Here is a 27,464-nt window from a genome sequence, read left to right on the forward strand (position 1 = left end):
CTCTAGAAGAGTGTCTACAAATTAGCAATTGATTTTATTTTGGAAAAGACACAGAAATAACATGTTGAACAAACAAGAGTAGAACATAATATACTTGGTATTTAATGAATAGAGGTAGTATCATACCTTATCCTCTAGTTTAGGGAACAGGATGCCCAGGTGCACCAACACAGAAAGGAACGTGCAGATGCTTGTCTTTGTTTTCTCCTGATCCTGCCAAACCAATCAGACGCATTGCTCTTTAGAATAATACGAGGGTCTCATTTATAAACTGTACTTGCACATAGTTTTGTGCGTAATCCATGCATATGCATGTTCCTATGTGTAGAACGCAATTCATAAAGTTTTGTTTGTGCATGAGGATGTGCGTATATTTCCGCACACTCCAGACTTTGTGATCAAGGAAACTCCTAGTGGTTATTATAAAAAAAAAAAAAAAAAAAAAAAAAAAAAAAAATTTAATAGAGTAGCAAATTAAATAAAGTAAATAAAGTGTAACAGGGTAATTACAGATTTAGGTGCTGACAACAAGGTGCAGAGAGGTGACAGATGAAATGTACAGAATTTAATTGGGACAAGAGAATGTACTCAAAATTTATCCTTAAAATCTCAGATTTTATTTATTTAATGTATTTATTTATTAAACAAACTACTTGTAAATGTGCCAAATAAACCATTTTTGTTTTGCTCTACTTTATGCAACAGTAAGTCTACAGTATACCACTTTTCTTGTGCGTGCTGCGGTTCTTGCGCACAAATTTTTCTATGCACGCTTTAATAAATGTGACCCCTGGTCCCTAATTCCTATTGATCTATTCTATTGAAATTTTAGGAAATAGTGCTCACCACATTAAAGCAAATCCACAGATGCTGAATATGAGAAGGGTTTTGGTAGAGGATCAGAATCAGGGCCCACTCAATCAGGTACTTGACAGAAGGCTGGTTGTTGCCAAAGCCTGCCTCACACACCAGGCCAAACACATAATCCACCACAAACCCCTGAAATTGCAGTCACCATAACAGATTATCTTGTTTTGTTTCATTTTTAATACAGTGAGAAACATTAGGGGCATTTTCTTTGCATTTTTAAAAAGATATGGGCATAAAATTTGAATAAATGCGTGTGTGTGTGTTCCTCACCGGCCTCAGCTTGGGCAGGAGGAGCAGCAATGTTTGCCACACCCTATTCTTTACTCTGTGCTGCATAGAGTTATTATAATAACGCACTTTTGACCTTGATATGTCCTTGTCCTATGAAAGCAGGAGTAAAGGCATAAGGAGTGGGGTAGAGAAAGGAAAGAGTGTATACATCTAAGCTTCTTCAGCACAGGAAACACACAAGAAAAAAAATCATACGCACACCTTTTTCAGTAAGCACTGCACTAGCCTTTCCATCAGCCTCTGATGTAGATTATTGGATGGTTCAAGATGACTCAGAAAGGCCAAAACACACAAGCGTGGGAACTGATCGTCCCTATTCCAACTTAAAAATAAAAGCAAAGGAATACTGTATATGCATACTATATATTTTATTTACACATCATAAAAAGTGTGAGGGGAAAAAAAGAAAAAGCTCGTCTAAAAACTGCATTCTTTGTTTCACTATAAACAAATATGTAGCCCAACCTGTTGATCACCACATTTGCTGCAAGCTCTTCCCCGATCTGCTCTACATAAGTTTGAACCTCATGAAGGAGTCTGCAAGAACAACAACAAGTGCAATTAATACATTGTAACAGTAGATCTCTGGTAGCTACACAGAGTTCAAGCTAGTCAGAGCAACAGACTTACGACCAAATCACTGGTTAATTCAATGCCATGCCTATTGGAGATACCTTTGATCTCTTCTGTAGACTGGCCCATAGATGCAAGCCTCAGTCAGTATGTCCAAGTGATTTAAGGCACTTTGGAAAACAGTGTCTTTGTGGATCTTAGGGTCAGAGGGAAGCCAGGTGTTGCAGCAGTGCTGAATCAGCACATTAAATACTCCCAACTTAGCCTGGGAGAGTTCAATCAGCTCACATATAACCTTTCAAAAGACATTTCATACCATACCTGTTAAAATGCCCTACTGTTGGTGATAACATATAATTGATGTAGCAATGTAAATATTGTGCTTAACATTGTTGAAGGAATTAGCAACATAATAGATGCAAACTTATAACATATGGTATTATAATAAAAGTGGAGGTGCACATAGAATGATATCTAAACCTTATCCACTTTTATAATATTTTGTTATGCAAATTCTAACGCTCGACTCCTACACTACTCAGCTCACCTGTTGGATGCAGGCAGCTATCTTGTGGCTTTGAACATCCTGCATCTCAAGGAAGCTGCGATGGAAGGCCAAGCGTACAAAGGCCCGCAGGGCAGGCCAGAAGTCATGAGCATTTGTACTCAAGGAATGTACCAGCTTCCAGGACACAGATACTGCTTCCACACACAAGGCCTCAATATGTAGGACCTAGTACAATAGACAAAGGGCCAATGATCATAAAAAAGACAGTTTGAATGGATTATATCAATCACAAAACCAAAGCTAACAAAATTTAATATAAATATATAAGTTAATTCTACATGTAAACAGGTTATTGTTAGTCTTATGGGCACACATTCTGCATATTCATATACATGTGTGTATAAATAATTGATGGCTTTTAGTCTGCATGTAATTCACTAGAATATCTCCCCTTTCGATATAAATTGACTGGTCCTAATCTTGCCCTTGTCCCTCCCACAAAAGTCTGATCAATAGCATGTATTCCCACTGAACCTCCCAGTCTTTCACCACCCATTAAGGGTTAAATGGTGGCAGACATTCTGTCTGATGCCTAAAACTGACATTAGTAGTTTTGCACATGTTGGGTTGAACAATGGCTTCTAGTCCTGCATATAATTCTAATGGAATTCTTAGACATAGGGAGTCAATCAAGTGTTCTTAGATAGGTCTGATCAGCAAATTCAGCTGGTGTTTAAGCTGTGTTTGATCATGTTTTAATCTTTTTTAATTAAATGTCACTAGATGTTTAATATAATGATTTTTAAACTCTACACTAAATCTCCTTGGACTATCAAAGTGAATAAAGAAAGGGCCCATTTCATTTTAACCACCACACATTATTATAAAAGGCAATAATGTTAACAATTGTAAATATTAAAAAACTAGAGCGAAAAACTAGAGCAATTAGTTTAAAGCTTTCTAATAACAAAAGTTACTATACACATAGCATGGCGTTCTCCAGCCTTTGAACACAACAAAACAGAAAACACTGAGTGATCAGTTGTGACCTGTGGTAAAGCTGCACACATAAAGTCCAGTACAGGCAGCACCAAATCACTTGGCAGCAAGGAAAGAGCCTCAACAGCAGCCTGAAAGGCCTCTGTAGCTCTGGGGGTCTCAGCAAACTTCTGAAGGAAACTGAGGCATGTCCACTTGTCTCTGATGAAGTAAGCCACCACTCTGCTCCAGTCTCTCAGAAGTGGGTCACCATATGGACTAACAAAATACAAATTGGCAATAGAATCATTCACTCAAAAATGCTTTTGATTGCTCACAGTGAATGAAAGCTAGTTGAAGCTGAATAGTTAATAGTTAGTTGAATAGTTTTGGCCATACAAGTATTTTGCTAGGATTATTACCAATATTAGCATAATGTGGGTTTGCTCCATATTCAATCATTCATCTTCAGTAACTGCTTTATCACGGTGGATCCGGAGCCTATTCCCAGAACATTTGGTGTGAGGCGGGTGTACACCCTGGATGGAAGGCCAGTCCATCACAGTGTACCGTTCACACAGACATTCACACCTAGGGGCAATTTAGGATAGCCAATCAAACTACTGGCATGCGTTTGGTTTTGAAGAAACCCACACAAACACGGAGAACATGAGATGCTCCATATGCTGTAGAAATATTAATAGCAACCACAGGCTTCTTCTGTTATCAACTGTTAATTCTGTTAATTACTGCTTTTTAAACATTTATTTAATTACAGCTTTATGAATAAAATTAAAAAAAAAAAAAAAAAAAAAAATTTGTCTTTGCCTGGCACAGTCATGCTTGTATCAGAAATATTCTCTCAGTAGTTGTTGCATATTGTCCTGTGCTCACTCTGTGTGTGACATAAGAATTCAAATGGGTAAGAACATTTCCCATGAATGTTTGTATATTTGCCTAGACATACTATGTTAGCAAATGAGTAGCACCCCCTGGATTTTTTTGGTTATTGGACAGGGTAGCTAAGGGCCCTTTTACTTGTTTGTTGGAGGCAATCGAACTTTTACTTCAGTTCTGTTTATTTTACAGGTGTGAACATATCTGTTCTTGCAGTTGAGGCCAAAAGTTTACATACACCTAGGCTAAAGACATTCAAACTAAATTTTTCACCGCTCCACACACTTCATGTTACCATACATTTACTGTGTTAAGTCAGTTAGGGTATCTAATTTACTTCCATATCGAGCCATCTCAAAAATCATTGCTAAAAGATTTATTTCAGCTTTTATTTACTATATCAGAATTTCAGTGGGTCAAAAGTTTACATATACTTTAGAAGTATTTAGTGGCATTGCCATTTAATTGCTTGAATCTCCAGTTTGTGGGCCTCCTTGCTCAGACACACTTTTTCAGTTCAGTCAACAAATTTTCTACGGGTTCAGGTCATTGCTTTGTGATGGTCACTCCAATACTTTTAATTTGTTGTCTTTAAGCCTTTTTTTTAAATTACAGCTTTGGAGGTATGCTTAGGATTATTATCCTGCTGGAAGACCCAGTTGTGACCAAAGTTTAACTTTCTGGCTGATGTCTTGAGGTTTCGCTTCTGCATTTCTAGATAATCTTCCTTCCCCAAGATGCAATGTATTTTCTAAAGTATACCATTCCCTTTTCCAGTAAAACACCAGCACAACATGATGATGCCATGATCATTTTTCACAGTTGGGATAGTGTTCTTTGGGTTAAAACCCTTTTTCCTCCATATATAGCGCTGATCACCTGTAAACTTCAGTCTGGCTTTGCTAGGCCAGTCTTTGAATAGGGACTTCTTAACTGCACGACAGCCTATCAAGGCATGGTAACATGCTTTTGCTTAGTCTCTCCCTGTTATGACTAGGCTGGTCCACACACAGCATCCCGAAAGTGACCAGCAGGTGAGTCAAGCCAATCGGGATGTGGGCAAGGATGCAAGTTTTTCTATAGAAGTTTATCTTTGATAGCTTTGAAGTTTGTGCGTGTGATGGTGAATTAAGTGAAATATCTTTAGTTTGTTCCATATCATATGCATGGTGTTCTTTCTCCTGTTTGTTAACGTTATTGGCTGTTTCTGATGTATACAAGTTAACGTATGAGGGCGACAAAGGCGAGTGAGCTTGTAAATCTGTTTTTATGCATATTTGCATAGTGTTTTCCTCACGTATATTGTTGTTATAATTATAAGATATAATTTACGTGTCCTAAAATAAATAGGGTCATATATTTATATTTATATATTTCCAAGCTGTAAAAAAGGCCATTGTTATAATTATCATGCTTTTGCTTAGTCTCTCCCCGTTATTACTAGGCTGGTACACACACAGCATCCTTCAAATCTGCCTAGGCCCTCCAGGGGGACCAGTAGCCATCAAGTCTCTTCTTGGCTGGACTTTAGAGGGGCCAGTACAACATCTACAGAATGAGGTAACTGGTCAGCAGTGTCTCTTCACAAGACCAGGAAGCAGTGGAACTCTTGGAGAGAAAGACAGTGAGGGTAGAGGTGGACAGTGTCAAGCGCTAAACAACCCCCCCTTTTGCGTGTCAAGAACATGCCACACCTCAAGGCCCCCAAGGAGGCGGTTCTCCCACAGCTGCAAGCCATTGAGAGAAGGCTGGCCAAAGAGCAGGCAGCTGCTCATACTGGAGAGATCCTGAAACTGGAACAGGCAGGCTATGCAGTCAAGCTAGAGCCAAGGGCTGAAACACACTCTGCCTACTCCTGATATATCCTGCATCACATGGTCCAGCACATTGGAAAGAACAGTGTAGTACTTAATTGCTCATTCCAATATCAGGGTCAAAACCTTAATGAGCTTTTGCTCCCTGGATCAGTGTTAGGGCCACCTCTTGCTGTGCTGCTCAGATTCAGAGAGCACTCCATCGCCATCAGCAGTCATATCCGGGGGATGTTCCACCAGATAAGATTGCTCCCAGAAGACAGATCACTTCTGCAATTTCCGTGGAGAGATCTAAAGGTACAGGAACAACTCAGGGTTTATGAATGGCAGGTTCTCCCAATTGGCACCACACGCAGCCCTTGCTGTGCAGTCTTTGCACTACAGAAACGTGTCCAACATTCTGTCCTGAAGTCCTTCTATGTAGACGACTGTCTGCACAGCTTCACTTCAGTGGAAGAAGCCAAAAGTCTTGTCTACAAACTCCAAACCAACTGGTAAGCCAGCAGATTCAATTTCACTTCAGTCCCCCCAACTCTGCACACTTTGGTGGCAGCTGGGAACAAGAGATTTGTTTGCTGAAACAGGCCTTGATGACAACCCTTGGAACCCAGTCTGTCACCTGTGAAGTACTCCAAAATGTGCTGGTGGAGATTTAAGAGATCTTGAACTCCAAGCCTTTGAGTTACACCTCTTGTGATGTCATATATTTATACATCTCCAAGTTTTAAACAATTCAGTACACGCATGTGCACAGACTAGACAGAGCAGCTCCCTCCCTCAAAGAACCCACTCCTTGACACTTATTAGGTTCAGCTGGTAAGTTTATGAGACACCAGCAACTACTTAGAAAATAATTTGACACAACCATGACAGACAGACTGAACTTTTCAGAGCCTCCCATTTCCCAGGAGCATTCCCTGTAGGAGATGAACTGAAGGCTCTGATTGGGCATAGCCAAAAGTGGAAAGAGGAGAGAAAAATTCAGAAAAATTGAGAGAGAGGGAAAGAAAACAAATTTTTTATGATACTCTTCAGTAATTTGTCATCAATTTAAATAGTGATTAGCTAAAAAGACACACAATTTGATTTCTTATCTGAAACAGACCAGCTGGAGATGTCCACTGTATAAGCAGGCTTCAGTAAGGTCTGGTTAAAGAACTGAGGTGTGGATAAACAGGATGAAGATGGACAGAAATAGGCAGTCAGTGAGCAGAGGGATCTCATGGCCTCAGACTGGGATTCAAACACACACTGATCAGCCAGCTCACATAGCAAGGCTAATGTTGCCATGCTAACTGCTTTTTGCACCTGCCCAGCAATAGATGGATCCTGGAAAACAGTACAGAAAGGACACACACACACACACACACACCAGAAACAAGCAATAAAATCAATGTTAAGCTGAACTACTACATATGTTTAATAGAGGTTAAATATTATAATAATTGTATAATACATTCAATATATTTATTATATAGGTTAGCAAAAGCTGAAAAAGGCTTAATTTACCAGAAGCAGTTCAATAAAGGGGCTTGGTCAATGACAACATACAAAACTAGCAAATAACATACAAAAATAGCAAATCACTTTTCCATATCTGGTGACTGTCTATTGCGTTTCATTCAAAAGTATAACTTCCTATGACATTAAGAGTACACAAAAAGCACTGTATAGTACCTGTTCAGATGGCTCACTGAGAAGTCTCACACAGTTCACTGTGAGTCTGGACACATAGTTTTTCTGCAAGTTAGAGCCATAGCCTGGGACTTTGCCATAGGTTCTTATCAGCTCACGTAGAAGAGAAAGATACAGATTTGCCCTGTCTATATCAGACAACTGAAAGAAAAAAAAAAGAAAAAAAAAAAACAGCTCAAGCACACACCTAACTCTGTGCTTTTATAATGCGCTTTTGTGCGTATGCAGCCTCCACCTCCTGTAGTTCTCCACTCAGCCTTCTTAGTATGAACTCTTGAACTGGTTCTGCCACACCCAACAGCAGCTGTGTCAAGGCAACTGCCACGTTATCTTCTACAAAAACAGAAATTAAGATTTAACACCAGTCCTTAGAAAATCCAGCCACTATCTAATCTTGGTTGTATTTTCACTTATCTGCACACAGAACACACACCATTCCCCCTCCCCGTCTCTAAATTTTTGCCAAGAAGAAGCAGAAGTCTTAGCATGAGCTGGAGACTCTTGTCGGTCTTGCACAGTGGTAAGTAAATGCTGGTGTTGAGCCGGTGGAGGATATCTACCAGAGGGTAGAAAAGCTGTTCCAGTCTCATGTCCTTGGGACCCTGCTTCTCTCTTCTCCTCCAGTCCAGGTCTGCAGAGAGGAGGAGGGTGCGAGCTAGCAATTCAGCCTCGTCTACTACAGGTACCCTGTCTGCCTGATCTATTAAGAACAAAACCAATGACAAGTCCCACCTAGTTATTAAATAAATAAAAAATAGACAAATAGACACACAAACAAGTAAATAAATTAATAAAATAAATGCATGAATCCACAAAGGTTTATACACACAGTAAATATGAACTGTGAAAAAAACTTAAGGCCAATTTGTTACTGCAGTTATGTAGAAGTGTACAATTTTATTAGATGTTGAAAATATTTATAAATATTCATATTATGAATACTGCCTTAAGACAAAAACAGTAAGACAGTATTTTTCTTTAATTTAAATCTTAATCAGGGTATTATCTCTTCAGAGTACAGTGCTGTATAAACAAAGTACAGTATAGTATACATGTTCATATACACTATATTACCAAAAGTATTCGGTCACCTGCCTTGACTCACATATGAACTTAAGTGCCATCCCATTCCTAACCCATAGGGTTCAATATGATGTCGGTCCACCTTTTGCAGCTATTACAGCTTCAACTCTTCTGGGAAGGCTGTCCACAAGGTTGAGGAGTGTGTTTATAGGAATTTTTGACCATTCTTCCAAAAGCGCATTGGTGAGGTCACACACTGATGTTGGTCGAGAAGGCCTGGCTCTCAGTCTCCGCTCTAATTCATCCCAAAGGTGTTCTATCGGGTTCAGGTCAGGACTCTGTGCAGGCCAGTCAAGTTCATCCACACCAGACTCTGTCATCCATGTCTTTATGGACCTTGCTTTGTGCACGGGTGCACAGTCATGTTGGAAGAGGAAGGGGCCCGCTCCAAACTGTTCCCACAAGGTTGGGAGCATGGAATTGTCCAAAATGTTTTGGTATCCTGAAGCATTCAAAGTTCCTTTCACTGGAACTAAGGGGCCAAGCCCAACTCCTGAAAAACAACCCCACACCATAATTCCTCCTCCACCAAATTTCACACTCGGCACAATGCAGTCCGAAATGTACCGTTCTCCTGGTAACCTCCAAACCCAGACTCGTCCATCAGATTGCCAGATGGAAAAGCGTGATTCATCACTCCAGAGACCACGTCTCCACTGCTCTAGAGTCCAGTGGCGGCGTGCTTTACACCACTGCATCCGACGCTTTGCATTGCACTTGGTAATGTGTGGCTTGGATGCAGCTGCTCGGCCATGGAAACCCATTCCATGAAGCTCTCTGCGTACTGTACTTGGACTAATCTGAAGGTCACATGAAGTTTGGAGCTCTGTAGCAATTGACTGTGAAGAAAGTCGACGACCTCTTTGCACTATGTGCTTCAGCATCCGCTGACCCCTCTCCGTCAGTTTACGTGGCCTACCACTTCGTGGCTGAGTTGCTGTTGTTCCCAAACTCTTCCATTTTGTTATGATAAAGCTGACAGTTGACTGTGGAATATTTAGGAGTGAGGAAATTTCACAACTGGATTTGTTGCACAGGTGGCATTCTATGACAGTTCCACGCTGGAATTCACTGAGCTCCTGAGAGCGGCCCATTCTTTCACAAATGTTTGTAAAAACAGTCTGCATGCCTAAGTGCTTGATTTTATACACCTGTGGCCAGGCCAAGTGATTAGGACACCTGATTCTGATCATTTGGATGGGTGACCGAATACTTTTGGTAATATAGTGTACATATAGCTTAACCTAGTACCTGGTTTGGCACTGAAAACTTCGTAATCAATATCAAACCCTGTCCTTTTATATTGGTGCATGATAACAACTCTGTCACCTGAGATGGCCGGTATGGTCAAGAAGGCTTTTAAAGAGTGGTAGCTGTGCACTGAGACTTTCTGTGGGGAAACACTGGTGGAAGTCGCAGCAGGCCAAAAATTGCCCTCATTAGCCAGCAACCAATCGCAGAGCTGTAAAAGGAAATACGTTTGATTAAGCTGAAAGGAGTACTTGATTCAAAATTGCTGGCATGATTAATAATGAACTGGAATATAGATTTGCATTGTGCTCTTTGTGTTGTGCTTATAGTTATTATACATACATACACTGCAACATTAAGAAAATAAATCTTGTCCTCTTTGTTCAGCCAGGTATCCTACCTTTTCCCAAATTGCTGTGCCTGGACACAGGGACTCCTCAGCTCGGAAATGTGCTAGAAAAGCAAATACTTCATCTAGGGACACCGCTGACTAATGAGAAAGAAAAAACAAACACAATTTGGATACTTACAATATCTATTAAATAGTCATTAACAATTCACCAACTAAATAATACAAACAAAACTGTGTACTGTTTTAGTACATTACACAACAAAAATAAAGCAATAACTAATTCATTTTAAAGTTTTCTAAAAGTAAAATATGGGGACAAATTAGGCAATTTGGCTGAAGGCAGAAGCATAGGTTCTCAAACCAAAACTAAAGGCCATTTATGAGCTCATACCACATCAGACAGGTGGAGAACAGTGTGAAGCAGAAAGCACTGGATGGCCCCTCTTAGTAGAACGTGGTGGGTGACCATAGTGCAGCCAAGCACCTGTCTGAAATTTAAAACACAATAGATTTATCCATGATTTCACTGGCTTTACCATATAGATTTGTGAAACTCTATATTGTTTTATAGTTTGAAGTGTGAGAAGTGATTACCAGGCCAGTCAAATAATTAAAGGTCTACTTCACAAACAATGAATATGGCTGCTATTGTTATGGTATGAGGAGGAACCACACTTAGAAGTCTATTTTTTTTTTTCCTTAGGACTTGGCTGAGTTGCTTGTTTTGTCCCAGGGTATCAAGGGCAAAGATGCACTGGGCCTAAAGGTAGGCCCTTTTACAGCCACAGTTAAACTGCTAAATATGACAATTGGCCAATCAAAAGCTTCTAAAAGTCATTACCCTGATTTTTAGAATCTTCCACACTTCTGATATAGTGAATTAAAGCTAAAATAAATCTGTCTCTAACCGATTGTTTCAAAATTACCTCTGATGTGGATAAGCAGATGCCCTAATTCACTTGCCAAAAGGAATGTATGGTAACATGAAATGTGTGGAATTGTGAAAAACTAAGATTAAATATATTTAGCCTGGGTGTATGTATACTTTTGTCCTCAACTGTATAATTGCTCCTGTTGCATAGATTCACACTTTAATTTGAAAATCAGTTGATCTGATTTTTTTCTTCTGAGTGTTATACACATAACCCTAAATTGCTCCAGTGGAACTGTTCCCTGTAGTTGGTTAATAGCAGTTGCTTTGGGCAAATATGGCAGCTAAATACCTATCTAAATATACCTGAGTATATTTAGCCCATCTGTTTTCAGAAGAGGGCAGGGTGTCAAGCAGGACAGGGCTTGAGAAAGGAATAGCAGAGGGACAGAACACCACCGTCGAGAGCTCAAATGTTTGAGCATCTGCAGTAACGCTGATCCTGAACAGAGATCATTAAAGAACATCAAAATTTACATTAAACTGGATGACATTCAACAATTTCAGGAGCTACTCACACACACAGATGTCATATGTTAAAGACTTTTCTTCATGGAACATAACTGACATTTATTAGAAGGGATTCTCTGAAAACTATACCTTGTCTGTCCTCAGGCAAACTGCCGAAGAACATCACCATGAAATTTTGCAGTTTCAGACCTAGTTCGGGACATTCTCCAATGGTTTGTTTAGAAGACCTTTATAAACACAAGATGTAATCTTAGTACAGACATTGTCTATGATTCTTCCTACCATTTTACTGATTCTTAATAGAAGATAATGGTTTAAAAGAATAAAATGATAATAGCGCTGGCTAAATACTATGATGTGAAATATACTTCAACTTGGAGACCACTAAAACCCAATACTCAGTTTAGATATACTAAGTACCAGACACACCTGTGGTACAGTGACGTCTCAGCTAGGACATCCATGAAGGGACCTACAACAAACTGGGTACACAAACATGCTTTTCACTGTAAGCTTTAAGCTTTTTTTTTAAACAAACAAAACAAAACAAAAAACAGTGTAAACCAAGTAAGTAAATACCACACTGTATAAATCTGCATTACATGAATTTAACAGCATGACATCTGTGCTACTCAAAGACACAAAATACAAAAAAATTGTAAATTTATACGCCTGTTCTACTCCTGTTTTTGGATGTCGAACAGGCTGTGGAATTACAGTCAGGTCCATAGGTACTTGGACAGTGGCACAATTTTTGTAATTTTGCCTCTGTACACACCACCACAATGAATTCGAAATGAAGCAATCAAGAAGTGATTGTAGTGTAGACTTTCAGCTTTAACAAAAATATTGCACTAACTGTTTAGGAATTACAGCCATTTTTTTTTACAGAGTTCCTCCATTTTCACAGGCTCAAAAGTAATTGGACAACTGACTGATAAGCAATTTCATGGAGAGGTGTGGCCCGTTTCATCATTATTTCATGACAAGTTAAGAAAATAAAAGGTCTGGAGTTGATTCCAACCGTTGAATTTGCATTTGGTAGCTGTACTCTCAATATGTGGTCCAAAGAGGTGTTGATGCAAGTGAAGGAGGCCATCATTAGGCTGAAAAAAGAAAAAAGACCTATCAAGGAGATAGCAGAAACTTTTGGAGTGGCCAAATCAACAATTTAGTACATGATTAAAAAGAAGGAATGCAGGGTGACTCAAGTCAGAAATTGACTTGGTCGTGCAAGGCATTCTTGAGTTATTCTGACTGTATGTTTGGGGTTGTTGTTTCAGTGAAATAAGATAAGATAAGATAAGATAAACTTTATTAATCCATCTTCTCCCCAGAGTCTTTTTTTTTTTTGGCTGATGGGATTAAATTCCCCTGTAATATGTCCCGGGACATCTCTCCATTTATGTTTGCAGTACAGTTTGCAGAGAAGCAGCCACATACCATGATGCTCCCACCCCTGCAATTCACTGTGGATATGGTTTACTTGGGATCATGTGTGCAACCATTCTCTCTCCAAACATGGTGAGATGAATTATTGACAAAAGAAGTCCGTTTCTGGTTCGTCTGACCAGACTATATTTTTCCAAGTATCTGATGTGTCTAAATTTTTAGACGGTTGTCTCTGTGCTTCTCTTTTAGCAGAGGAGTTTTGTGTTTCTTTGTTGACTTGGATTTGTACTTTGGTGGTTATCGTGCTTGTCACAAATCTTACGGGTTCGGGCGGAAATGAGGGCTTGGGAGCAACTCAGAGGCTTGTTATTCTCCAATTTCACTTCCACTTTCAGCGGTTTATTTCACTCAAGCACGCACACACACACACACATATATGCAACATATATATGCGTCTCTCTCCTGTTTTATCCTCGCCCCAGCTCACTGCAATACAGAACACTCATTAGTAGAATTCCCCGCAGGTGTGCATTCCTTACCACCCACCATTTCTGGCGCTGCCTTTCATTCACAAACTGGCGCTAGACCACGCCCCCGCTTCCACAAACCCCCATCACCCAACTCAGGCCAGGGAGCCATCCAGCCTGCTGCTGACTGCCCCCCCGCCAAGAGAGGAAATTCACCACAGCCACCTTCGCCCCCGGCCTGTAGACCACCTTGAACTTAAATGGCTGAAATGGCAGATACCAATAAGTTATCTGCACGTTGGCATCCTTCGTGCGGCATCCACTGGAGCGGAGCATGGACCGAACAGAGGGTGAAGGCCCATCCCAGCAGATCGTATTGGAGGGTGAGGACTGCCCAGTTGATTGCCAGACACTCCTTCTCTATCGTGCTGTAAATTGTCTCTTGCACAGTGAGCTTGCGGCTGATATACAGCATGGGGCGCTCCTCCCCCTCCACCACCTGGGACAGCACGGTCCCCAGCCCCCTGTCCGATGCGTCCATCTGCAAAATAAAAGGGAGAGAGAAGTCAGGAGAATGCAAGAGCTGTCCGCCACAGAGTGCAGCTTTTACCTGGGTGAAAGCCTGCTGGCACGGCTCCGTCCACTGGACCAGATCTGGCACCCCCTTTTTAGTGAGCTCAGTCAGCGGGCTGGTGACATCCGAATAATTAGGCACAAACCTATGATAACAGTCAGCCAGCCCCAGAAACTGTCTCATCTCCTTTTTGGTCGTGGGTCTTGGGCAGGCCGCAATCGCTGCCGTCTTATCAATTTGGGAAGGCATCTGCCCATGGCCCCAAGTGGAAGACCAGATACCGTACGTCGACCCACCCAATCGCACACTTCCCTGGGTTTGCCGTGAGTCCTGCCCCCCTCAACAATCTCAGAACAGCCCTCAAGCGCTGCATGTGCTGCTACCAATCATTACTGTAGATAATGCTATCCAAATAAGCAGCGACATAAGCAGCGTGTGAACGGAGGATTCTGTCCATGAATCGCTGGAATGTTGCGGGGGCCCCAAACAACCTAAAAGGAAGGGTCACAAATTGGTGTAACCCAGTGGAAAAGGTAGTTTTTTCGTGAGATATTGGAGTTAAGGGGATCTGCCAATATCCCTTTGTCAAATCCAGTGTCGAATAAAAGTGAGCCACACCTAACCCATCGAGCAGCTAGTCAATGCAAGGCATTGGGTATGCGTCAAACTTAGACACCGCGTAGACTTTTCTAAAGTCCACACAAAAACGGACTATCCCATCGACCTGGTATAGAACTCCTCGATTACTCCCATGTCGAACATAGGAGAGAACACATCGGAAAACTCTGCTTGCAATTTAGCCACATCCATGATTTGGGATGGCGAGAGATGGTCTCCAAAAGGGACCGGGGTGGACTGAGCTGCTGTTTTTAGTGCAGTTTTGCTCTCAGGTCAAGAACATACTGAATTTTGTTTTTACTGTTGGAAGGTCCCTCCTCCCAGTTTTCCAGAAGGACAGAGCACACTGCGAGGCTTCCACCCATACAATAACTCGAACAGGGAAAACCCTGTGGAGGCTTGCGGGACCTCACACACTGCAAATAACAGGGGCTCTAGCCACTTATCCCAATTTCGTGCATTGTCGTGAACGAACTTTCGAATCATGTTTTTCAACCTTTGATTGAATCATTCCACCAGTCCATCCGTCTGTGGATGATAGATGCTGGTGCGAATCAATTTAATCCACAACAACTCGTAAAGCTTGCATAGTGTTCGTGACATAAACGACATGCCCTGATCAGTCAGGATCTCTTTCGGGAGCCCGACTCAGGAGATAACATGGAAAAGTGCCTCCACAACATTACGTGCGGAGATGTTGCACAGAGGCACTGCTTCCGTGTATCACATCCACCGACCGTGCATAATCCACTAGAACCAATACAAAGCGATGCCCTCATGCAGTTCGAGCTAATGGCCCGAAGTGGTCCATGCCAATTCTTTCGAAGGGGACCTCGATTAATGGGAGTGGGTGCAAGGGTGCTTTTGGGGTGGCCAGCAGATTCAACAGCTGACATTCGTGACATGTCAATGCAACACCTGCGAACATCGCTGCGAATGCCCAGCCAACAGAAGCGGGCCATGATACGGTCCAGTGTCTTATCCTGTCCCATGTGCATCCTGTCCCATGTGCATCGGATTATGGTGACCCAACTGGAATAATAATTCCCAACGGCTCTTCAGAACCAACAACTGGGTCGAATCCTCCTGTGTTTGAGTGTCCTGCGTCACTTGATATAACCTATCCTTAGTAATCGAAAAACAGGGGAGGGAGTGTGCAGCATTGGGCTGAATTCGCTGACCATCAATTACTCTCACTTAGTCAAAGGTGTGCCTGAGGCTCTCATCACGCAACTGCTCCAAGGAGCAAGAGGGGAGGAGCAGTGCTCCCCCTGCTCTCAATGTCCCCCTGACGTGGAGCTGACATCGATGGCCCCAGCCCCGCCTCCCCAGCCAATGCTGTGCACATCCCACACCATCTTTCACTACTGCAGGACCCATCCACAAACATTTCTCTTGCTAACGCTTGGATGGGTGAGGCGAGGACTAACCGCCGCCTCTACTCTATATTTTTGCTCCCGGAAGTGAATAATGACAGGCACTAGGGGATATTTGTAAACATCCCCATACACACACACCATCTTCACCAAACGTGCCTTTCCCAATGCCTCACCTTGAACCAAGCATTTGGTGAACTGAGGTCGTGTTACAGCCCGAATCCACCAGTGCGTGGTATGTACCCCCTGTGAACACTCACCGGTATGCCGTACGCCCCTGATTAATCAGGGCGGCCTGCGGCACGTCGGGGATCCGGACCAACGCCGGAGGGGGAGAGACACGAGAGCGACAGAGAAGGAGAAGGGAGGGTCTCACCTGCCCACGGATACGCCACCATGTGGTCCTCTGCCAGCTGGATTGCCTCTTCAAGCCACACCGGTCGGTGGCACTGGACCCACTCCGCCGTCTCTTCCAGAAGTCAGGTGACGAACTGTTCCAGTACCATGAGGTTGATCACATCCTCTGCGCCATGTCCCTTGGCCAGCAGCTCCCTCTGGCAGGTGTCCTGGAGCTTCTGGGCGAATGCAAATGGGTGGCTGACCTCACAGAAGGTCAGTGTATGGAAGCGCTGACGGCGATGTTCTGGGGTGTGGCCGATCCATTGCAAAAGCGCCTGTTTCAGGTCCAGGTAGACCAGTATGTCGGTGACCGGCAGCTGCTGGGCCACGAGTTGGGCTTCCCTAGTCAGGAGCGGTAACAGGCGGGCCACACACTGACCCTGGGGCCAGCCCCACACCACTGCGGAGCACTCATACAGCTCCAGAAATGCTTCTGGATCATCCTGCGGTCCCATCTTCGTGAGGCTGATGTGGGGCGTGGCCACTGTGGTTGCCAGGTCCGCGGCTGGGATACCGACAGGCCCTGGAGCACCTGCTCATCCGCTGCCTGGGTGCCGAACAGCTCTTTGATTCGCTGCTCCTGATCTCGGCACAGCTGGAGGGGGGCCTGATGCTGGGTCTGGTGGAGGCTGGAGAGGGACGTGATGCCGGCCAGTGGTGAGGACACCATGATGGCGTCTTCCTCAACTCCCGGGTTTCGGCAGCAGTGTCGCAAATCTTAAGGGTTCGGGAGGAAATGAGGAAGCAGGAGGCAGGCTTGGGAGCAACTCAGACTTTTTATTCTTCAATTTCACTTCTGCTTTCAGTGGTTTATTTCACTCAAGCCCGCACACACATTCGCACACACATTCGCACACACATTCGCACACACGCGGCTCTGTGCTGGATAGAGTTCTCTCGAGGCGCTAGTCTCTCTCCTTTTTAGCCCCATAGAATGATGCTGCCACCACAATGCTTCACCATGAGCATTGTGTTTTTTGTGTGATGAGCTGTCTTGTTTTTGTGCCAAACACATCTTTTAAAATTTTGCTCAATAGGTTCTACCCTTGGTCTCATCAGACCATAACCTATTTTGCCACATGGTTTGGGGTGAGTTAGGCTTTATTGGATTGTTTTTCTAAAAAATGACTAGCCACCCTACCCCATAGCCCAGACAGATTGTGAAGAATACAAGAGGTGGTGATCAGAATCACTTCATTGAAGACACGTGTATGATAAGTTTTGAACGTGCATCTGAATCTGATTGGTTAATTCTGAGCACAGTCACATGTCCCATTATATAAGGTTGTGGACACTTGTGAAGCCAGGTTATTGTTAGTTTTTTCTTTTTCTCCCCCCGCCAAAAACATTACTATTTATTTTTCACTTGAATTTTGTTGGCTGCTAAATCACATTAAATGTGGAAAAAGATGTGACATGATTTAACTTGGTTTAATTTTTTTTACAACAAAAAAACCTGCAATTCTAACAGGGATATGTAGACTTTTTATATCCACTGTATATTTTTAATACAATATATATTTAACATATTTTTAAAAATTTAATATATATTTTTAATATAATTTCAGTAAATTCTGAATACTTCTTTTAATTATGTTGTTTTGAATATTTAAATATAAATATATTCAGTTACTTTCTGAATCTCCCTTTGCCAACATAGCAGCAGCAAGTCTTATATACTCAAATTCTTAATACTATTATGTTCCCATGCTGCTGTGAGTCATCCCCACATTCCTGTAATAGTAATTCACGGTCAGAGATGTGTCAAAGTTGTCAGGTTGGAATTCATAGGAAATTTGTAAATCGTATGTCATACACCAGCTAAGAAAAGTCATCATGTCATAATATGTCTGATTATATGGTGACTGGCAAAAGCTGCAGCCAATTAGCGGAGGAAAAAAGTAAGAATGTGCCATTTAAGTACACTGAAATGAAAATTAGCCCCCCTCCTTATATTCTCTACTGTTGCATATGTCACACTAAACACTTTCAGATTCTCATACAAAATGTAATATGACAAGAACAACATGAAACACAACCCATAGTTTTTAAATTTAATTAATTTTTTGAAGGAACTAGTAGAATTGCATCGAAAGAGATGCCATCAAGTCTACGCCACCAACAAATCTAGTATCTGTATTCCAGAAATACCCTTAAAATATACTTCAAACAGTAAGGAAGTTATTGAAAAAAAAATTCTGATGTTTGACTTTGCTGTGACCTTTATCCTGTTTAGATCAATTCCAAAATCTAATCAGTTAATCTGATGGTTATATAATATTTCCATATAAATCCTACAAACATTCAACCACTCTTTCTTGAGATCACGGTAACGAGAATCTTGGATGGACGCACTGATGGACCAATGGAAAAATTTTAAGATTTTGTCTCCTGTCTCTTTATTCAGATTACTACGAAGTCCATTATTCTGTGCCTGCCTGTGTTGGCACACGTTACAAACTAACAATGAATTATGGATTTGCTCTAATAAAACTCACACCATACATTTTCCAACGAAGACAACTAGTGAAAAAGTTTTTTTAAAAGGTATGCAACAATATGCTAACGTAACATTTTTAAGGTTCTTTAAACTTGCCCCAGTATTTATGCTTAGTTGGAAATGGGGGATTGAATGATTCACTTTCAAATATCGTTTAAAATGTATGAAAAAAATTGAAAACATTACCCATTTGTTTCTATAGGGCTTACCTGGTGTTACCGGATCAAAGGGAGCTGCTGGTGAAAAGGTGAGCGATGCTCTTTGGATTCATGTTAATTAGGACCCATCCGAAGTAAATATGTTACTATCGAAGAATGTTCCTTCAACATTGAAACTGTTATTTGTGCCTGTTTACTTAATGTTTATGGAGCATTTCTTACTGATTATAAGACCATTCTGTAAAATATGCTTGAAATGTACCAGTTTCTCATTATGTAAATTTCTCTTGTGGGTACCTCATTTCTAAAAGTTCTGAAATTCATGGCGTTCAGTTTCTACATGTTTTGGGAACATTTTTCTTGATTATGAGAACTCACAGAATGTTCTTGTTTTTGCTTATGCAGACATTTCCCCTATTCTGCAGTATGTTTACATACGTAATTCATTAATAATCTAGACTTGAATCTTGAATATAATAATCTGACTGACAGCTTGTTAGCCCAAATTAAAAAATATAAAATACAACACAGTGAAGATGAGTGAGATCAATCCAAAGGAAATTTCTCTCCAATCAAACAAGGTAGATATTCTGTTGATAGATAGGTAGATGATCTGTCAGACTAACATGCGAACTTTTGAATCATATATCAGTTTATCAAAAATAATACCTTCTGTATATGCATTTTTGACCAATATGGATAGTGAACTTCAGGGGGACCTGCAAATCAAATCAAAGAAACAACTGTGGAGAGAGTCAAAAGCTCCAAGTTTCTTGGTGTGCACATGACAAAGGACCTCTCCGGGACTCTCAACACCACCTGACTAGCCAAGAAGTCCCAGCAGCACTTCCAATTTCTGCAGAGTCTGAACAATATAGAATGTCCTGACCACCTGAGTCAAAGCATGGTACGGGAACCCCACAGCCTCTGACAGCAAGAGCATACAGCTGATTGTGAGAACAGCTGAAAAGATCATTGTGATCTCTCTTAGAACAAAGGCTGCATCCTCAAAGCCACCAGTATTGCGGATGACCCCTCTCACCCATCCCATGGACTCTTCTCTCCGGACATCTGACAGAAGGTACAGGAACATCCGTGCCACCACCAGCAGACTCTGCAACAGTTTCTTTCCCGAGGCAGTTAGATCACTCAACACCCTGCTGCCTCCCATTGCTCACCTGGGTCAAACACCTAACCCAGTAGGACTCAATACCACTGCACACCGCACTTTACAAAGCTGCATCAGACACTCTATAGAACGCTACACTTCAGATACACTTATTGCTGCTACACTACTAAATAGTTTACAGTTTACAGCCCATGTTCTGTGTATTTACTGTCCAGTGTATTCATTGTTCGGTTCTGTGTGTTCATTGTCCTGCACTCACCTCACACTGTTGTGTATTTGCACTTTATGTAGTCCTGTGTACTGCTGTGTGTTGCACGATGGAACTGGAGAAACAATATTTCATTCCAATGAATACATGTTATATAGAGGGATAACAGTAAAACCTACTTGACTTGATGTTCATCTGGGTCCTTTTGTAGCTTCCTGGATGAGTCCTCAATGCACTTTTGTAAATATTTTGGTGGGCCGGCCACTTCTGGGAAGATTCACCACTGTACCAAGTTTTCTTGGCTTTCAGTGTGCTTCGCTGGAGTCCCAGAGCCTTAGAAATGCTTTTGTAGCCGTTTCCAGACTGATTTCAATAACTTTCCCTCACCTCCAGAATTTCTTTTAATCACAGTATAGTGCACTGCTTGCTGAGACCTTTTAGCCTACTTCACATTGCTGGAGAGGTTCTGTTTCAGTGATGTTTACATTCAACAGGACTGGCAGTAGTCAAGCCTGGGTGTGTCTAGTTGAACCCAATCCCCCCTGCTGAGCTTCTTTGCAGCTTGTTCGCAAAAGTAGCCAACCAAAGAGCCTTGTTCCTGAACCAGTTGATCCAGACAGCCTAACAGTTGATCCAGACAGCCAACACTTTGCCACTGAAGCCCATAGGCTTGTTTCCTCCCACCAATTCCACCCTGACTGTATCAATTCAACTTGAACCAAGACGTGGTCCGCCTCATCTCAGCAACTGCAAGACTACATTGCTGCCCCATCATGCAGGCTACCTGGATGGGAACTCCCATGCAGAGCTGGCACTGGCTGTACCTAGCAAGTACCTCTATATGACTGGTGCTGCCTCATCTGACTCCTTTGACTGTGGAGCCCTATCGTCCATAACTGCATCATCTACAGATCCCCGAATAGTGTTGCCAGACTGATAATGCTGGTCGATGACGCAACTGACTATCTTTCATCAGACCTGCCAGTTTTTTCCTTCAATAAATGAAATCATTTGTTTAAAAATACTTTTTCATGGCACTGTAAGACAGTGAAAGAGTCTAATACCATATTAGAAGACAAAAAGGATTCAGGACTGAAGGAGTTTCAGCTTTTTTCTTGCTGACCAACTAAAGGCATTTATTCTTTCTTTAATTTGGTGGTAACCATGTGAATGATAAATAATTTAATAATAGCTAATGAATCCTTGGTGCAGAATTTGTAAAGTTGTGAAATGGTAGCTAGAGAACTCAGGACAGCTGGATAGTGACTAAAGAAGGTGCTGTTGAACTCTGTATTTTTATATTTCAAATGCTGTTATATCCAGCAAGCTTGAGTCAACCTCTCTATGCACCTGATCGTTGTCTCTATAACCCCTGGTCTGAGTTTTAGCTACTGTGCACTCCGACCTGTGCTAAACATTTTTTGACAGAAACAAAATACATGAAGACCACACAAACCCACCTTAAACAATCAGTATTTATCTGAAAGCTGTTTGACACGCAGCACCAGCGATACAAACAACACTGTTAGCTTTTGGGAGAGTGCGAGTGTGCTTTTGTGCACAAATATGCAAATATGCTTTAACACAGAAGTATACATAAGACCTTAGTATCACTAAGGCACCCAGCGCCTTTTAATGTTTCTCAAGTACCAGACTATAGCATTTTTCTTCTAAAAGGGACAAATCCCAAAATCATCCTTACATCCAATCACTTGAAGCAATCTTCTGATGCATTGTACTTTAGTAGACAATGCTTCTATCCCCTCAATTTACTAATTTATCCACCATTATCTTAATTAAATATCTAATTAAATGTACTACTGCCAAGCCCTTCAATTAATCTGCATCAGTTTGACAGCCACTAATAAGTCATTAAGAATGTAGGATTTACCTGGGAGAAAGCAATGGCAAAAGCAGGTTGCTGAAGCATTTGTAGTCCCAACAGATGAGTGACACCCTCCTTTATTACAGCCTTGTTCTCACTGTGGAACATGCGTTGATAGACACACAGTACCCAGGATGGATGGACCAGTCCACTGCCTGCATACAGAGTACCAAGGAATCAGGAAGTAAACTGCTAAGAACGTGCAGACCGATCCAATTTGGCGAAAATAAATGTTACTCACCTTGAGTATCTATTGAAGTTGTTTTGACAAGCATGTCAATTCGGCATAGTACAGGTCGAATCACATGAATCTAAACATAAGAGTTGAAATTATTAAACACTAAGATTTCACAAAGTATGTCTAAATAATACAATTATAATCACAAAGGTTTATATTTATTTTTATATTATATTCATAAAAACTCAAAAAAAAGTTTCTCCAGGCCCATGGTGCAACACAATAATAAAGGAGCATGACACAAAAAATTACATAAAGTTATAAACTTCAGAGTGCCAGACAGGAGCAAAACTGTTTCCCCACTCAGAATCTTTTTACTGGAGTCTAGTTAGAGCTAATTAGGGAGTCCAACTGTTAAGGCATGTTTTGGCTTTAGTAGTGTGAAAGCATTTGCCAACAGGTAGTTTCTGAAAAATGGTGACTGTGATTGGAAGGGTCAGCTTTTATGCTTCTTGCTTGCTTCTTTACCCCTGGCATGTACAGTTCCTGGATACATGGTGAGTTGATGATCTTTTCAGAGGCACAGATGATGCACACTATACACTAATGCCTGTCCCTGGCTTGAGCAGAGGCAGAATCCTAACAAAAAAGTTATAGATAATGCTAAGATAGAGTCAGTAAAGGCTGTGTAGAACTGTATGTATTGCCATTAGGAGACAGAATTTCTTTAGTTGTCAGAAGAAGAATAAAGTCTGCTGGGCCTTTTTCTGTAACAGAAGTGATGTCCCAATAAAGGACGTGACAGTATAATTTCCAGAGTCATAAATGTCACAGTTGTACTAACAACTGACCCATTTATAATAAATGTTGGTTGGGAGAGCACTGTTCTGTACTTTTAAGTGAACTGTACTGTTCTGGCTGCATCAAGTTGGCATTGATGGATATGATGCCAGTCAGGGTGGTGTCATCTGCAAACCTGCAGTTTGACTAAAGGGTGACCAGAGACACAGTCATTTATGTACAAGAAGAAGAGCATGAAGAAAAGACACAGCACTGTAAAGAATCAGTGCCAAGAATCAAAGAGTTTGACATGTTTAACCCAATCACACATACTGTTTCCTATCTGATAGAAAGTCAGTGATTCATTTGCAGATGAAGACAGGTAGATTGAACTGACTGAGCTTCTTATCCAGTAGCTCTGGGATTACTGTATTGAAAGCAGAGCTGCAGTGTAAAAACCAAGATCCTCATAAATGTTCCAGGGGGTCAAAGTGCTAGTAGAGTTCAGAATCAGAATCAACTTTATTGGCCAAGTATACAAGAAATTTGTTGCCGGTTTATAGTGGTCCTACAATGCATGCTTACACCCACAAAAACAAGCAAAGAGAAATACAAAAACCTAATGACAGCTACCACAGGACAGTTTACATTGCAAACATGACATAATCTAATGACCACTCACACAGAACGCAAACATACGACATTCTTAAAAAGCACTCATACAAAACAGTTAACACTGGCGCATGACAGTAAAGTGATATTACAGTGCAGTGATTGCCCAGTTTGCTAGAAAACAGTAGATGTATTCCACATTAAATAAATATATTGCACATTGTATTGGTATTCCACGTGAGTATGAACTTGTACAAAAAAGGAAAAAGGGTGTAGTGTAAATGTAATAAACAAGGAATGAATTGAGGTTTATGGGAGGGTGTTTATAATCTTTATATCTGCTGGGAAAAAATATGGTGTCTGGAAATTCTTGTCCTTATTTGTCTGAGAGGGTAGGAGTCTGAACAGGCTATGTGCAGGGAGTGAGGGATCTTTAATAATTCTTCCAGCCTGTTTCCTGACAGAGGACATGTACAGATCCTAGAAGGAGGGCAGGTTGGTCCCGATAATGTGCTCTGCTGACCTTACTACCCTTTGAAATCTGCACTTGGGTGGCAGAGCTGAACCAGACGGTAACCAGAGCACAGTATGGACTCGATGGTAGCCCTGTAGAACTGGTAGAGAAGCTCCTTGGGCAGGTTGTGCTTCCTCAGCTGGCAGAGCAAGTATAGCCTCTGCTGTGCTTTCTTGGTGATGGCGGTCCCACTTCAAGCCCTTGCAGATGGTGGCGCCAAGGAATTTAAAGGGTTCATTGCTGGACACAGTGTAACCGTGGACTGTGAGTGGAGAAAGAGGAGTAGGGTCTTTTTTTTTTTTTGTGAAGAAGTCCACTGTCATCTTCACTGTCTTGCGGAGTTTAAGTCCAGGTCATGTCTGCACCAGAGTGAGAGCCGGTCCACCTCCTGCCAGTATGCAGACTGCCTGTCACCATCCTGGATGAGGCCGATGACTGTGGTGTCATCAGCAAATTTCAGGATCTTGACCTATGAATCCTCAGAGGTGCAGTAATTTCTGTAGATGGAGTAGAGCATCAACGTTCATACCAACATTCACTGTGTCGTCCAACAGTTTACTCTGTAGGCCAACTACAAGTGGTCAGCTGGCCATTTAGTTCTTACCACTGAAAAGTTTGGCATAGCACAGTAACAAATCCAAACCCAATATTTGTATCCTGGCCAAGTTTTTTATGTCAGTTTCCAGATTATACAAGACTGAACATAAAAGCAGGAGTGCGCTGGAGGCTTTTCAGGTTCGACCATTTTGACACTGTGTCTGTTCACAGAGCTAAATATAAAAGTGTAGAAATTCTCAGAAATGTCTAGTCATTCATTATAGTAGCCTAATCAGCAATAATTAAAATCATACCAAATGCACAGCCAGCACATTTGATCTTGATAGGCTTTATAGACTTTCACCTTATAGACTTTAGGATCATGTTTCACACACATTTAAAAAAAAAATGTAAAAATAATCAAGGAGAGAAAAACCACCACCATGGTATAATGAGGCAGTTTAACTGTTCAGGACAAACAATGGACTCTTGAACAACTATCAGTAAACAAAAAAACAGCTGTGGATCATTCAGGTAACAACACAGTATTAAGAATCAAGGGTATGTAAACTTTTGAATGGGGTCATTTTTATAAATTCAACTATTATTTTCTCTTGTGGACTATATGTAAACATCTTTTACATGAAATATCTTATTCAGGTCAGCACTAAATAAACAATAACATGCATTTTGTATGATCCCTCTTATTTTGGTAAAATAATAAACATTTTGCAGATTCTGAAAGGGGTATGTAAACTTTTGACTTCAACTGTACATATTTTCTAAAGGAAATACTAGAAGCAAGTTAAAAATAATAACCGCTTCCCTTAGTACTGGCTATATACCAAAGTGTAATGAAGTATTTAATTATGTTAAAAAGTATATCACCTCTGCTAAAGCCTTCAGCATTTAATACTGCAAAAAATGGAAAGGTGATTGACAAGCAAGTGAATATTTAAATATGTTTAAACATGGAATACTTTAGCAGGGTTGGTTTACGCTTTTATCTACCACTTTAAAATGAGCTATTCATGTTTCATTGTTTTTGGTCTTTACTGCACTTCTCTCTGCATTCTTTGTACAGGTGAGGAATGGTGGTGTTAGAAAAATATTTGCGACACAGTAAGTCACAATGACCAACGATTTTTAGTAGTTGTTCTAGCACCCTTGGTTTTTTGTTTTTTTTTGTTGACAGATTTAACCATTATATTAAGGATATATTGAATATTATATAATGGGTATTATATCCTTGTTCACGTAAAATGTCATGGCATTAATGAGGTCTTTCCAATGCTTACTTGATTTCTCATAAGTAATATCTTTTTTTGCAGCTTGATTCAGCTCCATTTTTGGCTGTGGTGTTCTTGCATTTGTGGTCCCTGTGTTGTCTGGCTTGTGGCACATTCTTTGGGGTGCTTTCTTTTGAGGTTTGGGACGTGTCTGCTCTTGACTATTATTGATTTGTTCTGTTGTCTGTCAGAGAAAATGCAAGCTGGACCAGCTAATAGAGTAACTTCTAGTTCATACAACAACTTTGGATGCCATTCTGATTGTTTTCAGAGCAACCGACAAATGTATTTAGGATCAAGGTACTTGTGATGTCTTGGATTAAAATGGAGACATTTTAATCATTCACAATCTAAAATCATCATATCGCCTACCCCAATGGTGGATAATCCCACACAGATACCCTAAAGTTCGCACTTCCCAAAAATAGTTTATGCCTAAAGCTTACTCTTTCTTTAGTGAATAATCTTTCCTATATATGGTAGACTTCTACTTAGAAACTGCTGCTATAATAAAACTAAGATGCTCATAATGGACATTCTTTCAACACACTTAATACTGTTTGAATTCATAGTATGCAATTATGGGGGAATAATGATTTACAATATATGGCCAAAAGTATGTGGACACCTGACCAATCACACCCGGTAGAACCCTAGGTAGGTGTGTAGAGAAATGAGGACACAAGAGGCAGGCTTTGGAGAGTGTGAATTGAACTTTATCTTTTATTTTCTCTATCAGTGTACCAGGGCGCTTTCAGCACCACGTTCAGGAAATAACAAAAAAGATACACACGCACACGTTTCTGCTACCTCACAGCTCAGTTAATTCCACGTGTTCTCTTGTTTATCTCTCTTCCAGCCACACCCATACTGAGCAAAAAGAACCTCACAGACCTCACTCCTTCTCCCAGACTCTACACTCCATTCACAAATGGTGCTCGCCCACGCCCAAAAAAAGGGAGCTGCACCTAGTCAATCGAGCAGTTTAAAACTGGACTGACCCATTAGCCTTGGTAAACAGGACCACCAGGCTGGACCAGTCACTGTGGGACTCCTTGATTATACCCATATCAAACATGGTCATAACCTCTTTCCAAAACACCTGTTTTTTTTTCTTTTCGAGCAAATGGTAGG

The 27,464-nt window shown here is 41.2% G+C and overlaps 1 protein-coding gene across 4 annotated transcripts in view; it reads right to left on the minus strand.

Annotated features, from left to right (window-relative positions):
* The window catches only part of tarbp1 (TAR (HIV-1) RNA binding protein 1), a 58,845-nt gene that overhangs the window by 18,128 nt on the left and 13,253 nt on the right, over positions 1-27,464 (minus strand). For 3 of the 4 annotated variants that reach the window (XR_008301213.1, XM_026942989.3, XM_053231144.1), the window contains exons 3-23: positions 22,662-22,731; positions 22,427-22,575; positions 13,854-14,114; positions 12,144-12,196; positions 11,844-11,941; positions 11,550-11,685; positions 10,704-10,800; positions 10,361-10,450; positions 10,039-10,171; positions 8,060-8,326; positions 7,862-7,959; positions 7,609-7,767; positions 7,037-7,260; positions 3,292-3,499; positions 2,282-2,467; positions 1,836-2,029; positions 1,627-1,698; positions 1,363-1,483; positions 1,141-1,251; positions 847-999; positions 127-213 (exon numbers count right to left, since the gene is read on the minus strand). Coding sequence is in view for 3 of the 4 variants with exons in the window: in XM_026942989.3 (XP_026798790.1) it covers positions 127-213; positions 847-999; positions 1,141-1,251; positions 1,363-1,483; positions 1,627-1,698; positions 1,836-2,029; positions 2,282-2,467; positions 3,292-3,499; positions 7,037-7,260; positions 7,609-7,767; positions 7,862-7,959; positions 8,060-8,326; positions 10,039-10,171; positions 10,361-10,450; positions 10,704-10,800; positions 11,550-11,685; positions 11,844-11,941; positions 12,144-12,196; positions 13,854-14,114; positions 22,427-22,575; positions 22,662-22,731 (2,967 nt within the window). In the remaining variant the exon portion in view is untranslated. The remainder of the gene's footprint in view (positions 1-126; positions 214-846; positions 1,000-1,140; positions 1,252-1,362; positions 1,484-1,626; positions 1,699-1,835; positions 2,030-2,281; positions 2,468-3,291; positions 3,500-7,036; positions 7,261-7,608; positions 7,768-7,861; positions 7,960-8,059; positions 8,327-10,038; positions 10,172-10,360; positions 10,451-10,703; positions 10,801-11,549; positions 11,686-11,843; positions 11,942-12,143; positions 12,197-13,853; positions 14,115-22,426; positions 22,576-22,661; positions 22,732-27,464) is intronic. The other variant, XM_026942990.3, reaches the window with a different exon arrangement.

The sequence above is a fragment of the Pangasianodon hypophthalmus genome, chromosome 28 (assembly GCF_027358585.1).
Source record: "Pangasianodon hypophthalmus isolate fPanHyp1 chromosome 28, fPanHyp1.pri, whole genome shotgun sequence".
Taxonomy (NCBI): Eukaryota; Metazoa; Chordata; class Actinopteri; order Siluriformes; family Pangasiidae; genus Pangasianodon; species Pangasianodon hypophthalmus.